At 35.2% G+C, this 18,222-nt stretch overlaps 1 protein-coding gene across 1 annotated transcript; it reads left to right on the top strand.

Annotated features, from left to right (window-relative positions):
* Nucleotides 1–8,417: 8,417 nt before the first annotated feature.
* LOC142639822 (uncharacterized) lies at nucleotides 8,418–13,967 on the top strand. Its single transcript, XM_075813964.1, has 3 exons — nucleotides 8,418–9,067; nucleotides 10,742–10,813; nucleotides 13,639–13,967. Exons 1-3 carry the CDS (start codon nucleotides 8,498–8,500, stop codon nucleotides 13,639–13,641), a joined length of 645 nt encoding a protein of 214 aa, XP_075670079.1. The 5' UTR covers nucleotides 8,418–8,497; the 3' UTR covers nucleotides 13,642–13,967.
* The last annotated feature ends 4,255 nt before the right edge of the window (nucleotides 13,968–18,222 follow it).

Consider the following 18,222-nt stretch of genomic DNA (forward strand, 5'->3'; position numbering starts at 1 on the left):
TAAACATGTAACACCATTTATCTAGCATGAGTGATATACAAAACATGACAAGTGAACAAGTGTGTGCATCAAGTGTGCATGATCAAGGCATGACTAAGCACATTTGGGTCAAAGTGTGTAAAACACACAACCAATGATCTAAACATGATAAACATGTATAATCATGGTAAGCTCCAAAGTTTGGTACTTATCGGAATCCAAAACAACACTAAAATGTCATTTGGGCATTTTATCAAACACTTGGTATGCACCAACATAAACAACATGTAAGCAATGCATGAACATGTGAAAATCTTGCCTAAATACATATTTAAATGCCACAAGGAGCCAACACAAACACAATCAAAGCAAATGGGACAAAGCCCAATCAAGAAATTGAAAAAAGTTTCACAAAACATGAAGTTATTCCCAACCCTTTCAAAAAATATACCAAACTCATGAAAACCTAGAATCTAAGGCTTAAACCAAGGAATCAAAAAGTAGAAAATGTTGAAACATACCTTAGTGAAGTCTTAGAGTAGATTGAACTTGAGTTTTTGTTGGGTTTTTGAGAGAAAATTGTTTTTGGGATGAGAGAGGCTCGAGGGAGGCAAAGGGTGTGATTTTGAAAAACTGTCATACTCAGCCCTATAAAAACTGAAAACACGCATTTTTCGCTGGTTAGCTTCTCGCAAAGTTGCTCGCGAAAAATGCCACTAAAGCACAAAAATTTTCGCGAGTATGATTTACTCGTGAGACAGTCGTGAAAGCTTATGTCTAAAATTTTTATTTTGCCTATCTCATTTTCACAGGAAGAGCTTACTTGCAAGCTTCTCGCGAAAATGCCTTTGAAAGAGTTTTTGATGAAAAACATTAAAAATGCAATATGAACAAAAACTCAAAACATGAAAGTATAAAAACACTTTAAAAACATATATAATACTCAAAAATCTTTTTGGCTTTGATTGATAAGCAATTGAGTATACCCATCACATTTGAATATGTATAATCACACAAATGAAATAAGCATTCATTGAACAATAGACTTATATGTTGTGTGTGTTTATCATATGTGGAAAAGTCCTTAGTCTAGAGTGAAACTTCAATGATCAATTCAATCAATTTATACACAACTAGTACTAAGTCAAATGGTCTATCTCATTTATAGAAATGAACGTATATGACCTCCTACAAGTAAATGATTACATGCTTTTGAAGCTTTTCTTTTGGCTTCTTTCAACTCATTACATTTGATCATTTACGAACAATACATCTCATTTTGAAATCGATGCCTGAAATTTTTTATATTTCAATTTTGTGAGTAAGCCTTTGGCTTTTTAGGCACCATACGTTTCAATACAAGTTGTTTTCCATTTTTTCTAGTCAAATACTAGTATGTGTGATGGCTTTTGTAGCTCATTATCTCTTTTTGATATTTGAAATTTGTTGAGCTATACAACAAAAACATTATAAAAAAAAAAAGGAAGATATATAGACGCAAGTCTATGCATATATTAAAACCAACAAGACTATTGACTAATCATTCATGACAACCATGAAGATCGATTTACAACAATTATAAATAGATGTCAAGATATTCCCCACAAAGATAGATGTCCATACATAACAAGCTAAGCTCGTACATGCACTACGCCATTAGTACGAAGGTACTAAGCCAAACTCACATGTGAAAAACACAATACAAGCGATCAAACTTTTTGGAGATTTTTCAAGTTTTATGGTTTTTGAATTTTTTCAACACACTAAAAAATAGAACATGTAAAGTAAGATCAACAAAAATAGCAAGTACAAAATAAACTTGAAAAGAAACATGCTAGAAACCGAAAATAATGACACAAGAAGATTATATGTCATGATGCATGAACCTATGACCCTAAAACATTGGAAGTATTAATGCATGAGCATAGAGAGTGATTATGCATGAGTACCCTTCTTCACCCACACTTTACAGTATTTTGGGTGAGATTTTTAGATAGAGGGGTACGACCAACATAACTTTCAAACCTAAGGGTGAAGCTAATAAGGCATAATGAGATCTTCTTCAACATTTTCATAACATCTCCAATGAGTTGTCTTTCACTTTCTCCGTTAGCTTGTGCTCCCTTTGGTATTCTTTTTGAACTTTCTTTGCCATGCATAAAATCAGCCTTCTTTAATGCATGAAACTTGAAGCAATTTGGCCTTGTGTCAATTATGTGCCATTACACACCACAATGATGACAACAATGCTTCACTTAAGATCCCTTTTGATTTTTGGGTAATGATTTCCCTTTATCCTTTGGTTTTGCACCAATAGTTCTCTTTGCAACGATAGGGGTCTCAATCTTAGGCTTCACCTCTTTGAGTTTTCCAACATTCTTGGCTGATACGAACCTCACTTCCTTTTTGGGTTCGCTGCTAAAGCTTCCTTCACCGGTATAGCCCAAACCGGTCTTATCATGTAAGGATTTTTGTGAAGATAGCACACTGTAAAGTTTCTTGGTAGAAATGCGCTCAACCTTGACATTTGCTTGAATAATTTCAAGTTCAAGAAACTTGATTTTAGAACAGGCTTTCACAAATTCTCCCTTAAGCCCTTCTACTTCACACTTCGCTTCCTTAAGTTGCATAAAGGTGTACTTATTCTCTTCTTCAATCTTCTTCATCTTTTTCATGGCATTATTCGCAACCTTGGCGTATTTGCCACAATCTTCTAGCAGAGTATCATAAACTTCTTGAAGTTTCTTCTCACCTTCATTGAGACACACATCCTCATCATCTAAACCTTCAACTTCTTCACTGTCCTAATGCATACCAAGCTCATCAACCAAATTGCTCAAATCATCCTTAGAATCAATGGAGGTAATTGCCATGAAGGCCCTATAATTTTCGTCACTATCACACTCTCCTTCTGTATTTGAATTTGAGCTTTCGGAATCACTAATGGTAGTGGCAAACACTTTACCCTTCCCTCTCAAATAGTTGAGACATTCCTTCTTGAGATGCCTATGACCGTTGCATTCGTAGCATACGATTCCTTGAAGGGATTGAGACTTCTTCCCATCTTTCTTCTTGAATTCCTTCCTATTTCCTTTGGAGGATGAAAACTTTCCTTTGCTAAAAGACTTCCTACTATTTTTCATCTTAAGAAATTTCTAGAAGTTCTTTGCAAGGAACGCTACCTCCTTCTCCACATCATCTTCTTCAGAGGAGTCATCCATTCTCTCATTGATTGTTTTGAGAGCTAGTGATTTGCTTGCCTTGTGGGAAGGCAGTCCAAGCTCATATGTTCGGAGAGATCCAATGAGTTTTTGAATCTTGATCTCATCCAAATCTTTGCTCTCTTTTATAGTTGTGACCTTTGCATGGAAGCTCTCCGGTAAGGACCTCAAAATCTTCCTCACCACCCTAGCATCATCAATCTTCTCACCAATATTGAGCTTGGTGATCACTATCTCATTGAGCTTCCCATAGAATGAATCAAGTGACTCATTATCACTCATTTTGAGCTCTTCAAATCGGGTAGTAAGCATTTGGAGCTTTGTGTCCTTGACTTTCTTAGTACCTTCATAAGTAGTCTCAAGAATTGTCCAAGCTTCCTTAGCGGTCTTCACATGAGATATCCTGTGAAATTCATCAGTAGACACACCACAAAAAATAGTGTTAATTGCTTTACTATTGGCATTTGCTAAAGCAAGAGCTGCCTTATCCCATTCGGATTTGGCAGTAATGGGTCTATCATACACATTCTCGACGGAATCCCATACCATCTCATCTATAGCATAAAGGAATGCCCTCATATGGACTTTCCAAAACACATAGTTGCTCCCATCAAATAATGGTGGAGCATTAAGCGATTGTGATTGATCCATCACAAAAGAGGTCTAGGATCACACTAAGGTAAAGAAACCACAACAAGTATACCCCCTCTGATACCAATTAAAAGCTTGGATTTGTGCTAAAACACAAGAGTTGTTTAAACCCCCAAATTAAAAATTACGGCTCGGTTGATTTTATTCTAACTTAACTAAGTGCAAAATAAAGTAAATGCGAGCGAACAAATAAAAGAACTACTATAAGCCATATTCATCATATATCAACAATAAAATGAAAGCTAAAGAGTAGGGAAGAATGATGCAAAGACAAGATAACACAGTAATGTGTTATCAAAGAGGAAACTGAATAACTCGGCGAAAAACCTCTCCACCGCCCTTCAAGCGGTAAATCAATCCACTAGACAATAAGTCAAGATACACGAATAGCAAAAGACCCTTTAAGCCTAATCTACCCAATGCACCTAAGCCCTCCAAGCTCCTACTCTAACAAGACTTCTCAGAACCGTGTCTTGTCTAGCTTTCTAGATCCCGCAATATGCCCAATTGCATCCACCAACACTTGGCTTCTTCCAATGATTCCCAGTAGCACCAAAACCTCACTTAACACTCAAATTGGGTGTGGTAAGTGTTTAGGTTATCAACCTCTCAAGGATATGGATATGGAGATGGAGAGGTAGGAGTATGAGGAAAACCACAAAAGATTGTGTAACTGATTGTGGGTATAACAATCTCTAACTCTTAAGTGTGTATGCTAGGGTTTTCTCTCTAAAAAGCACTCCATACAATATATGGGTAATGAGGGTATATATAGTGTAGGTGAAGACATGGTGTAGCAAATATGCTAAAATAGCAAAACAAAACGTCTCGCGGGTATTTCGCAAGAAGGCCTTACCCGCGAATTACTCCCGAAAACCAATTGTTATAACTCTTCGCATTCCAGTCATGTGCTCTGCACGTGGCTCACTTCGCGGGAAGGCTTCTCGTGAAACTTCTCGCGAAATCTACTTAGTCTTCAATAAAAATTTAAGTCTTCACACTCTCTCTCACACACAACCCATACAATGAAATCCCACATAAAATACAGGATAAACATGATTGAACAAAATTATAATCAAATTTGGCACGGAATTAAAGCCAACACAAAATAGTTGTAAATAACAACTTTACAATCTCTCACTTTCTTATATATAGTAGAAAAGGCAATCAGTTCAATTGAGAATAGGTTTGAGCAATTTCAAATATATAAAGATGTTTTTGGTTTTCTATTTAACTTCACAAAATGGAAATCACTAGATGATGATAGTATGCAAAAATACTGTCTTAAACTTGAATCTTTTCTCAAACTTAATGTTTATTGTGATATTGATGGTTTAGATTTATTTTCAGAGTTAAAAGTTTTAGAAGAAATTTTACAAATAAAAGAATATACTCCAATTGACATACTAAATTAAATATAAAAAAAAAGGTTAGATTCATTTTCAAATATATGCATTGCTTATAGAATTTTACTAACAATACCTCTTACAATTGCTTCTACAGAAATAAGTTTTTCAACATTAAAATTAATAAAATCATGTCTAGCTAAGATTGAGAATGTCCCAAGAAAGATTATGTAGATTAGCTATATTATTGATTGGAAACATTATAGAATCTTAGCCTTTCATACGCAAAAACAAACTTGCAAGTGTAGCTGACAGAGTTCTATAAGGAAATATTTTGACGAAAATTGGTGCAAAGCTCATCCCACATTGCTTAGGAACGGCACTACACCCCTTTTCTTAACACTATAAAGCCTTTTAGGTTTTTTTTTTTTTCCTAAAACACACTAAAATCACTAGAAAAATAGTGGATCAAGAGGGATTTTTTTTTTATGAACACCTTCAAATTTAAAGTTTTCTTGGATGGGACCATTTTCCGGTTTTAAAATGTTTACTAACCTTTTGGGTTTTTTTTTTTGATAGATTGACCGAGTGAGCTGTCAAAATCAACATTTAGTTTTCTTTGCTTTAGGGTATTTTTCTTCTTCCTTTCCTTTTTCATTTTTGCTATTTATTTCCTACTTTCTAACTTAGTTCAATTGCGTTCTTAGGTTAAAATATGATTAGTTTAATTTTTGTTTGTTGTACTAGTTTTAGGTTGAGTTATGTATGCAAGCTTTCACGTGCATATGCAAGCTCATCTAGAAGAGCTCAGGTTAGTTTGTTTTATATTTTCTTTCTTTTTTAATAATTCAGATGGATGTTTAGGTCCTTGATTATGCTTATTAACATGTGTGTTAGGTCTCTGCTTGTTTAGAATTGTGTTTATTTGCTTTGATTGTTTAGTTGGATAATTAGGGTTTTTAAATGCTTTTGCATGTAAACATGAACATGCATATCACATGTCATGCATCTAAGTATGTGGATGCATATGAGCATGAACATGCATAGCTAACATGATAAACTTATTGAATATGTGATGAACACGATGAACTTGTGATGAATGTGCTTTGAATGATGAGTATTGACATGTATGCTTGCTGCCTATACCATGAATGCTTTCGTGAATAAGTGTATGCCATGATATCAAATATGTTATGTATGGTAGGATAAGATAACACGTTGATTGACTAGGCCTAAAGTGTGTGTGTGTGTGTGTGTTATGCTTGGTTATAATTAGATTATGAAACAGGATGAGTGGAGGTTGATCTACGAGTCAGGTGAGGTTGGGTGCCTAACACATTCTCATCCTCATATCTTAACTCTAGACCTAGAATCTTGCTATATAAGGCCCTTTACAAGGGGCCCAGTTGGTTTCGGGACCTAAAACTGGTGGCAACTCCTAAACCCTCTGCCTTAGGTCCATTTGGCTAAGATGTATTCCCTAAAAAAAGTGCAAAAGCACATGATTGAGCAAAGTTGCAAACCCAAACTCCACCTCTTTCGCACGAGGAGTGGCATAGGGCTTTGCTCTCACAGTTGGTTGTTGTTCCAAATTTTTCAATGGATCTCACTTGCTTTAGCAAAAATGAGAAGTAGGATAAAATGAGAACTCACAGTTTTTTAACTTTGATTTTTGTTATAGAAATGCAAATTTGGAAAATGCATTATAGGCAAAAAGACTATATCCAATCAAATACCTCAAATATTTCTTAATGCATTTTATGTCTAGAAATCTGTGGGAATAATTTGTTTTAGTCAATCTGAACACTACCTTAGTGAAGATGTTAGCAAATTGATCAGGGGAATGAACAAATTGAAGCTAGGCTGAGCTTTAAAGAAGGTAATGTTGGAGTAGATGACAACCAATCTCAATATGCATGGTTTGTTTGTGAAATATGACAGGAGCAAAAACTAATTTATAATGAATGTCATACTATTGAGTAAACCCTTTAGTCACAAAACAAACTCTATATTTCCCAATGGTGCCATCAAAATGAGTTTTTTATCTTGAAGACTCATAAAACCAAATGCATGAAAGTGCTAATAGATATGAGTTGAATCAAACAACCTCTCATAAGGTCCTAGCAATCCTTTGTGTGTGTGTGTGTGTGTGTGTGTGGGGGGGGGGGGGGGAGTAACACATAGTGTAACTTTACACAATATTACATCACCTAGTAACTTTTTATTGGAATAATAATTTGAAATCCTACCATTGGATTATATGTCCTTTATGTTTTTAAAATTTGTGCCAAATATTGTATTAACCAGACTTTATTTACTATTTAATTCATAAACCCATCTTTAATTCATAATTTTAAACTATAAAAAACTTGAACTTTAAACATTTAATTAATGACATAATTATTGATCTTTGATCATCTTTAAATTTTACAAATATGGAGAATATACAAAAATAATGTAACCTAAAGATAGATATGTCAAAATTCGCATTCAATTAAAAAATATTTAGTGTAATAGATATATATGTGTGTGCGTGTGTGTGTGTAATTTGGGTTTTTTTTTTTTAAGGGATATTTTCTTGAGTTACAAATAATATTAAATTATGTTAGTTTAAGATCATTAGCACATCACATACGAAAAAATGACCTTCATCCAATTGCTATTTGCCAAATTATTTTAGCATTTGCTACCATCATTTGTTTTTGGCAATGCTAGTTATTTTTTATTCACATCTTCTCTCCTCTTAGATCTCTCTCTTCTCTCTCGAGTGATGGTGTTGTGGGTTGCAATGATGGGTCAACATTGTTGGGTTATGCATATGGGTCGTGGGTAATTCGTGGGTTTGCAGTGGTGGTGGGTTATAATATGGTCACATGTTATGAGGTGATAGTGCTAAATTTTGTTTTGATTTTTTTTTTAAGTATAAAATTGATAATTAAATTTGAGTTTTTTGAAAAATAATTATCTAAAATAGAAAATATTAAATTAGATTAAAGTAAAAATTTTATTTTGCTTGTTTTTTTTTTGTAATGAAGGTCCAACATCTAACAAATTCTAATTAAATCGGGTTGGTTGGTTTCCGACGTTTCATGAATTTTCTAATCGTTTTTAATTATTTATTAATAATCATTAGATAATAAGTATATTATATATAAATATATTTTTTTTCTCAAAAATGCAAAAATCTATTTATTTAGTTCTAACTTTTTGCGTGTAGTTTAATCAATAGACCATTTGGCTTCCCCCATTAATTAATAGGCCATACTCCAGTCCACAGCTCCTCAACAGTCATTGGAAGCCATGGCTTCAAGTTCACCAAAGAACGACTACGTTGTCTACTCCCCTCTCTCTCCCAACCCCACCGCCCAAAACGTGGTCTTCCTCCCTCTATACCACCCCCCTCCAACACGACGCCTTCTTCTCCTCCGCAAATTCCTCATCGGCGCCACCTCTCTCCTCCTCCTCTCCCTCTCCATCTATTTCCTCTACCCCTACGACCCCACCATCCAACTCGCCCGAGTCAGACTCAACCGCATCAAAGTCAACTCGTCCCCGGGACTCACTCTCGACCTCTCATTCTCTCTCACCGTCATGGTCCACAACCCTGACCTCTTCTCGCTCGACTACGATTCCCTCGACGTCTCGGTGGGGTACAGAGGGAGAGAGCTAGGGTTTGTGAGCTCCCAAAGTGGCCGCGTCAGGTCCAGAGCTTCGTCGTACGTGAATGCCACGCTCGATCTCAACGGGTTGGAGGTCATTCACGACGTGTTTTACTTGCTTGAAGATTTGGCCAAGGGAGTGATCCCTTTCGATACTGATACCCAAGTCAATGGCGTGTTAGGGTTCTTCTTCTTCAAAATTCCTCTCAAGGTATATATACATTATTGAACCTTGCTCATCGTAATTCAATAATGTTGCATTTGATTTTTACATTTGTTGGCTCTGTTTTCCATCTATGGTATGATTTGATTGGATTAAATGAGTGCTTGTGCTTGTGCTTTAATTAGTTAACTTATGCTTACATGGTGGGGCTAGGGTTTGGTAAAATTAGGGAAATTCGGAATCTAGGGTTTTGAGTGGTCAAGGAGAGGCATTGGTGTTGTTGTTAGAATGAATAGAGATAAAAAATGCTAGGAATTTTTTTTTTTTTTAAAAATAATAAATGATGAAGTTTTATTGAAAAGAATTGCTTCATATTCACAACGATGAACACAAAGTATCTAAAAGAATTACTAGAATTAACCCAAAAAAACTAAGACAATTGTGAAACTAAAAAAATGGAAGTTTAATGTGTAAATCCCCAAGCTGTAGACCACTCACAATAGGTACAAACTACAAATCAATGAGGATTTCAAATGCTTTTATTTGAAATTATAATTAGTAACTTGTAATGATATGGAGGAGAAACCTCATTTACACTGGGTGTGTTCACTTAGTGCTTCTACAGAAGTACGTTATATAAGGCTTAGAGGTTTGTTAAAAGGTCTAAAAGAGATCATGGTGTTGTAGTTGCTCTGATTAGTAGTTGGCATATGAAGGCTTAGAAAGCATAATGCTATCTGCTAATTGGTTGGGTCAATTTACAAAGATGGAAATATTGTGGTGGATGTGCATGGACTTATAGAGGAGTGGCTGGATTGGTGATATGGTTATTGAGTTTCATGTTCATCACCTTCCTAACTAATTAACAAACTAGGATGGAATTTTTTGTTTTAAAAGAAATATCAAATAAAAAAGAGAAGAAGAAGAAGGAAAATGAGAAGGATGGGGAAGGGGGATTCTAAAAAGTGAGCTCTGTTTAATGGTTTGTATCTTGCGAAAATGAGTACCAATTATCTTTGTAAATGTGGTATACTTCCGGATATAATGGTGAATGAGAGAAAAATCATAAACTGGTAGAGTTTTTCTTCTTTTGGATAGAAAATTCAATAATATATATAGAGAGTACAGGTTAACAATGGTCTAGCTGAGAGGATGTGAAGTTAGCAACTTGGCATGGTTTGAATGTGTAGAAAGGAAGGGAGTGGAGTGGTGGGTTTATCTTTGAGGATTAATGCCTTAATTAAGGATGGGATTTTTAACAAGGTTGTATGTCTCAATTATATATGCCCGTGTTATATATGTCCATGCTGCAGTTTCAAAATCTTTTAGGCAAAGCTCAAATAATGTCACAATAACAATTGATTTAGATATGTGCATCAAATAAGTTGGCAAATTTACCCTTTTACCTTTTTATGTACTATCATTATTTGCTTTACTTGACACAAACCAGTCATCAGTTCACATAAGTAAAGAAACAATCTTTAGCTCTAAATCTATAGAGTGATTATTTGGAAATATATGTATGTGATTGCATGGCTTTTTGCAATAACTAATTATGTTGCAAAACAGCAGCAGTACACTCACTGCATTAAGAAACGGTATGTTAAGGAAATTTTAGTTTTGTTCTGATAATTCCATAGCATTCTCTTACAAGCTTAATGCTGTTACATGATGCATCTTCTTTCTCCATTTGTTTAAACTACGTTCCAACATGTTCATCAGGCAAGAGTATCCTGTGAGGTGTATGTAAATACGAACAATCAGACAATTGTCCACCAAGATTGCTACCCTGAGGTGAGCTTTTACTTTACTGTATTGCAGATTATATAAAATTGCTGTTTCAGTTGCACACATAAGGAAACTTTTCTGTCATATCAAAACTAACTTTTGATTTTGAGATTGAAAATTTGGTGCTCACTTAGTATAATACTTACTAAATCTAGCTGAAACACAGTTCTTGATGTTATAATTATACGTTAAAAGGATCAGTCCAATTCTAATGAGCTCTAGCTCAACTGGCTCTTCCTCCCCTTATAAGTAGTTCTTTGTGGAGGGTGAGATTGTTGGATCAAGACCTATGATGCACGGACGTGGCAAAATGGGCGCCGCACCCACGTCCGACACGGCGACGCACAAGCGACACCGCTGCCCATGCGTCGGTGCCGTGTCTGAGTTTTTTTTTTACAGATTCGCGCCGACTCAAGCCGATTCGGCCAGAATCAGGTTGTTTCTGCTGTATTGGCCAGCGGCCCAAACTGACCAAAATGGCCGAAATCATTTGGTTGTGAATAAAAGATAAAAGAGGCGCACATCGTTTGGTTGTGAATAAGAAGAAGAAATTACTAAGGTGAAGATAAGTGAGAGGGAGATGAAGAAAAGTTTATAAAGGGTTGAAATTTTCAAAATCGCCGCTGTTGAACTCTGCAAAAATCAGAATCATGTGTAGGCAAAGGGAAACAACATCGTGATTGTTCATGGGCTTTGTTGATTGTTCACGGGCTTTGGTTGTACATTTTGCTTTTAACGTGCCATAGTACAAATATTTTAATTGTAAAATACTACTAACAGGCCATAGTAATTTTTAAGAATATTTTAATAGTAAAAATATATAGAAAATATAAATAAAATATTTTTAATAATTTTTTAATCATCACACTCCACCGCACCTGCACACTACTTTTTCAAAAATTGCCGAGTCCCACACCCACACCCGCACCCGCACCCGCATCCGCACCTAAATCCGGAAACGCACCCGTGCTTCATAGATAAAGACCCATCAAGTGCATGTGTAACTTACCAATAAAAAAAAGGTTTAAGCCCAGTTCCATCTATAGATGAAGTTGAGTTACCTCCAGCTCCAAAATTAACTATCATCCAGTTTGGTTTCCTACTAAAGCACATGGTTATGATAATTACAACCCAGAGTGTAGGATAGAATGAGAAATAGATCTTGATCTGTGCACTGTCATTAATACGGAAAATTGGAGTAGAATCTCATAGGATCTCAATCCCAAGCCAATCTATATGATTATATACCACAAGTACTGCCGATTTGAAAGGGGTATTGTTTGAGAGAGGAGTTTAAGAAATATATGGTTGGTGCTAATATTTGTTTGGTGACCGCAAGAAATGGCCGGATATTGTAACTGACTTTTGGTCGGGGGTGGAGGTTCAGATATATTACTATTGGGTTTGTTTTGTTCTATATCCATTGACAAAAACTAAGGATCAAACTAGGTTTAGAAGAGAGGTGACATTTGGAGGACTGGAATTTTGCCACTGACGTGATATGAATCATATGATATTGTGGATAGCCAGCTTGGTAGGTGGACCTTTCACCTTTGTTGTTTTTTATTTGTTTGGTCAATTTGACAGGAAAACCCATTCTGCTTCTTTCAAATTACCCGAAAGGCAAATTTGCCTCCTTGTTTCTGATGCTATATAGATACCTATATGCTACCCTGGATGATATTTAAGTTCCTATACTAAGCAAATTGAAAGTTGAAATTAGAGGTGATGAAAGTATAAATATACTACAAGTTTTGCCCATCCATTAGGTTGAGTCTAGGGTGCTAAAAGATGTTATGATTTGATGAATTGAAAGCATCTTTGGATTTTGGATTATGTTTGTCATGAATAATTCTTGAGCTTGAACAACCATAATTGGAGTTGGTCTTGAACTGAACTTAAGGTTGCAAAACTGAAAGAGTGCTAAATGAGTTTCATTAGCTTTTGCGCACTGAGAAGGAAATTCCATCTCCTGGGATGATTAATGAAATACTCAAGTTCCATCAATTGTATAAATTAATTTCTAGCTTCTTTGCACTTGCTCCCATGTGTGTTTAAAACTTTAAAGACTCCTTTTTTATTAAATAAAAGCTAATTTTATTCCTCTATTTGTAGTTTTAGATTGTTATAGATAATTTAATTTGATACTTAGCAACATGGAATCATGTCAAATTTATCTTCTTTCTTTTTTATTTTATTTTTATTTTATTGATTCTTTAAAATACATAATCATTTTTATTTATATTTAATGGAAGGTAGTCTACTAGTCTTACAATCCTCAATCCAACCAAATAATCCAATTCGTGAGACCCTCTCACCAATCATACATGGGATCCCAATTTTGACAACCATGTTGATTGCTAATGCATACCCATCCTTTCCAAACTGAGAGGGTAGCAATTTACAGAATATTCTGCCCGTGTGAAATGTGGTTTCCTGTGCATGGCTAGTGGAAACCAAACAAGAAATGAGATGAAGTGCACGCTTGGATTTGGCTGAAAAGCAAAGCAGATGCGTGTCTGCTTTTTTGTGTGGGTCCTATGCATAGTTCTAAGACCCGTAAGTATTTTTTTCAGCAAAAATAATTTTAAAACTAGGTCCTACGGCATTTTTCACACACTTAAAAATTATTTTGTTACAGTGTTTTTAGTTTTCAGCAATAAGTGGTATTCAAACAAACCCGAAATGTGAGTAGTGGTTAAGCTCATGTAATTGTCCTAATACTGTAGCTATAATTGTTGATTTCCCCCCTTTTTTTTGTTACATATTTAATATTTCGAAGCATCAAGGTTTCTTTCTCTAATCAACTTACTGATTTTTGTTTTTTGCAGTGATGGCGTAGATATTATATAAATGTAGCAGAAATTCTTAATGACAATTGACAAGATGGAAGCTGAACATTGAGTTGGGTGTCGGAGGTAAATTATTGGTAAATTATTGAAGGCCTTGGGACCCTAGTGAAGAATACAAATACTTGATAATTGTTTATTTGCTAGTGCATTTGTGGCCCAAAATTCTGAGGGATGATTGGTATGGTTTGTATTGGTCTTAGTCTGGGTGTTGAACCAGCAGATCTTCTGTCAAACTCTCTTTTTCTCCTGTATATATATGAAGAGATGAAATACAGTTTCTTTGTGATATGGTGTGACCTTTTCTAAAATCTCAGTAATGAGTAGAATATTTACTTTACAGATGGGTGGATTAAGAAACAAAAATTAAACAACGTCAGCAAATTAAGTCTTGTTATCTCTTTCTAGTTGGACACGCCTGATAGTTGTGTCCAATTCCATTGGGCCTGCTCCATGAGGCAGACCTATAAGAGAATTTTCAGTTAGGCACGTGTTTGGCTGCAAGGTATGTGTGGCTTATGTTATAAGCGTCATGTGGGGTCTAATAAAAGAGTTCTTGTTACTAATGTTATAAGCGTCATGTGGGGTCCAATATAAGGGTTCTTGTTACTAAGGCTGTTTATTACTGTTGTTTAAACGATAGTTTTTAATGTTTGAATAATATTACATGTATTTTTATATATTTTTTTACCAATATGTGTTTTCAAAAAATATAAACAATATTTTTAGAACAACATTATCAAACGGGATCTAAAAATCTTATAACTCATTAGCACTATTTGCACTCTTTTTGAAAAAAAGATTAAATTCAATAAGGATGTGATGTAAAAGCTTATGTTTACACCATCGAATAATATTGTGCCATGTCAAATTTTTTAAAATAATTGCACAAGAAATATTAAACCGTAATACACACAATTACTATCTATTTCAATAGAATAAAACCCTAAACTAAACTTCCTCTAGAACCAATACACCTTAGGAAGTTGCTGGGAATATCAATTAAAGTATCAATCAAAGCTTCTGATCTAGGCTTTTTGATCTAAACTCAAAGCTCAAAAGGTCAGAGGTCATGGCTGATGTATTTTTTTGATTTACAAACACCACTTTTACTTGTACCGGAGAGCAGAACTCTTTCAATGCCAAGTCCAATCACTATTTGAATAGATTGTTTTCATATTTTCAAGATAAGTTACTATCATATTCTATAAAATAATGATTGGACTTGGAGTTGGCAGGAGTTCTGCTCTCAGTACAAGTAAAAGTGGTGTTTGTAAATCAAAAAACTACACGAGCCAAGACCTTAGACCCTTTGAACTTTGAGTTTTAGATTAGAAAGCCCAGATTAGAAGCTTTGCCTTTGATTGATTCCCAGCAGCTTCCCAAGGTGTACTGGTTCTAGAGGAAGTTTAGGGTTTTAATTTATTAAAATAGATAATAATTGTGTGTATTATGGTTTAATATTTCATGAGCAATTAATTTAAAAATCTGACATTGCACAATATTATTAAATAACGTAAACATAGGTTTTTACACCACGTTCTTATTAAATTTAATCTCTGTGAAAAAATACCACGATTTGAATCCCTCTTCCCTAATTATTATAACTTACGAATTATCTTTAAAACTAAATCATAATATAAGAGCTACTATTGTATACTCCAAGGGATCTTTTTTTTTTTTTTTTTTTTTTTTTACAATATAGAATTTCTACTCTAACCTAATCTAGGTATATACATGTGTGAAGTTCCTTCCTAGAAACTTGAACCCCGACTTTTACCCCTTACACTCGACAAGCATTTATACTTGTGGAGTGACCACAGCGCACCAAGGGTGCGCGGTGATCTAAGGGAGTCTGAATTACTCACTCAAATGCAATTATTAATTACTTGCGCCTAACATTATTGGGTATCTAACATGGAGGTTTCCAAAATTAGAACTTTTCATTAGATGTGAATGAATCCATGTAGATTCTTTTTTCTTTTTTCTTTAATGGCCTGTTTGGGAGTTTAGAGAGAGAGGAGAGTAGAGGGGAGTAGAGGGGAGGGGAGTAGTGGAGAGAAGAGTAGAGGAGAATGATTACCCTCCACCTTGTTTGGATGTTTTTATAATTAGTAAGGGAGAATGAAGTAATTAGCCCTTCCCCTTGTTTTTAACATTGTAATTTTATAAATATAATAAGGGTAAATTAGGTAATTTACTTTATCAATAATTTTATGTGCTCTACTCTCCCTCCAAATCTCTCCAATTTGGGGGAATTAAAAATGAGGGGGTTGGAGGTAATTGAAACCCCTTCAAACCCCTCCAAACCCCTCCCCCTCATTCCTTAAAAAACTCCCAAACAAGTTAATTGAATTACTCCCCTTCTCTCTACTCTACTCCCCCTCCTTTTTTAAACATCCAAACAGGCCATAAAGCTTGATTACTATTGAAGTCTATTCTAGCAAAAACTAGATCCTTCGTTAGATGTGAATTCTTTGATTACTATTGAAGTCTATTATATTCTAGCAAAAAGATAAATCATCTACGGCATTCTAGCCTATTCTAGTAATTGGATATGTGCCCTGTTCCTTCTACATGAAATATACAAAAATCAGCCTTGTAAGGATAAACATAAAGACTATTGGCATGGGTACTTAATTCTTATTTCATAAATCTGTGAGCTCCGATCCTGACCTCTGCGCCACCTCAAAACACTTTCTTTCCACCATTCACTGATTTAATCACACCTTGAACACTATGGAAGCATTGTAATTGCGGCAAGATAAATGATTTTTAGTTATTTTTCAATCAAATTCATCGTTGACAAAGCCAATGTTTTTTCCTATATCACCGCATGAGAGGCAAAAGGCTTAAAGTTTTCTCATGGATGTCTTGCATGTTTAACATTGGCTTCCACAATACAGAACTCATCACTATCGCTATAAGTAGCATTCAAATACAAGTACAACCCTCGCTTTTTCTTTCTTTTTTTTTCTTTTTTTTTTCCTTTTGGGAAATTATTTGGACTTAAAAACCTCTTTTCAGACAGACCAAAAATAAAGGAGAGAGAGAGGGAAGAAAAGTGATTTATATAAACAATTAAACAAAGGCTGAAAGCATAAGCCGTATACGGTATAAGAGAAAGAGAGGAGTTAAATTTCCTCTGATCCAGAAATATCCAAATTCATTCATGAGAAACCGTGAAAGGATGGGATTATATATAGAACAACCATAAATCAGTATATCATATTCCTTTGTTCTCTTACAGACTCAACAAACAGACCTTTTAACTTAATTACTTTTAACTAGTTGACCCATATTCTCTTATCACCCGACCACCCCAAACATACCCAGCTGCATGATGTTGCCTGCAACGAAATGAACCCGGATGCCCCGTTGGTGAACACACACACTGCTTTACCGAGCCTTCACCACCACCACCTCCTGAACCCTCTCCAGCCACAGCTGTTGATGCATGCCTTGTCACTGTTTCAACCACCATAGGTGCCTGCAACTGCAAAACAAACCATCTGTGATGCACCGTTAAGTCTCTAAAGCCACCCAAAGGCATTCCTGCAGGGTAGCACATTTTTCCTTTTTTTTTTTCCTTTTCTTTTTGTATGTGAGGAGAGGTTTAAAAGAAAAGAATCTTTATGGCATTATATGGGTAGGAAGGAAAGAAAGAAAAGGAAGGAGAGGTGACTAAAGTTTTGGCATAAAGAGCTTTTTTAGTTATTCCCCTCAAAGGTTATATATATATATATATATATATATTTGCTCCTTCCTAATTAAGCTTTAAGAAGGAGTTGTCATTTTTGTGTGTGTAATGTGTAGTGTATGGGTGAAAAATTCCAATAGTACAACTAATTTCACACTTATTTTAACAATTATTCAATATGATAGTGTATAAATAATAATAAAAAAGTTATAAATTTATATAAGGCGTAAATGCACTTTTAGTCCCTACATTTTGGCATTTTTCCATTTTAGTTCCTACATTTCTATTTCACCACTTTTAGTCCCTAGACCAATTAACGCATGTTATTTTAATCTTTTTTGTCAATCAACAGACGGAAACAACTGAGATGTCTAATGGAAGTATTAAAATATTATTAAAAATTTACTATAGCACTCATTAGATTAAAAAAAAATCAAGATCTATATGTTTATCTTTTCAACAAGAACACAGACCCTCTACTTTAATATTATGATAGGAAATCTGAATATATAAACCAAATCAACAAAAAAAAATATATAACAAAAAAATTCAATCTTCCTCAAAAATAACCATTGATCGTGAGAGAGGGAGAGGAAGAGATGGATTGAGAGAAAGAGAGAGGTAAAGGACCATAGATTGGTGGGTGGGTCTGAAGGAGGCGAGATGGGCGGGTGGGTCTAACAGCGGCGACATCGGCGGGTGGGTCTAATGGCGGTGAGATCGGTGGGTGGGTCTAAAGGAGGCGACAACGATGTGGGTCAGTCTGAAGGAGGCGACAACGACATTTGAGGTCTGAAGGAGGCGACGACGACGTTTGAGGTCTGAAGGAGGCGACGACGACTTTTGAGGTCTGAAGGAGGCGATGG

The sequence above is a fragment of the Castanea sativa genome, chromosome 1 (genome assembly GCF_040712315.1).
Source record: "Castanea sativa cultivar Marrone di Chiusa Pesio chromosome 1, ASM4071231v1".
Lineage (NCBI taxonomy): Eukaryota > Viridiplantae > Streptophyta > Magnoliopsida > Fagales > Fagaceae > Castanea > Castanea sativa.

Excerpts from the sequence above, each read along its gene's own strand:
- LOC142639822 (XM_075813964.1), top strand. The coding sequence starts at position 8,498 with ATGGCTTCAAGTTCACCAAAGAACGACTACGTTGTCTACTCCCCTCTC. Across the intron at positions 9,068-10,741 it reads TCTTCAAAATTCCTCTCAAG|GCAAGAGTATCCTGTGAGGT; the intron begins GTATATATACAT and ends CATGTTCATCAG.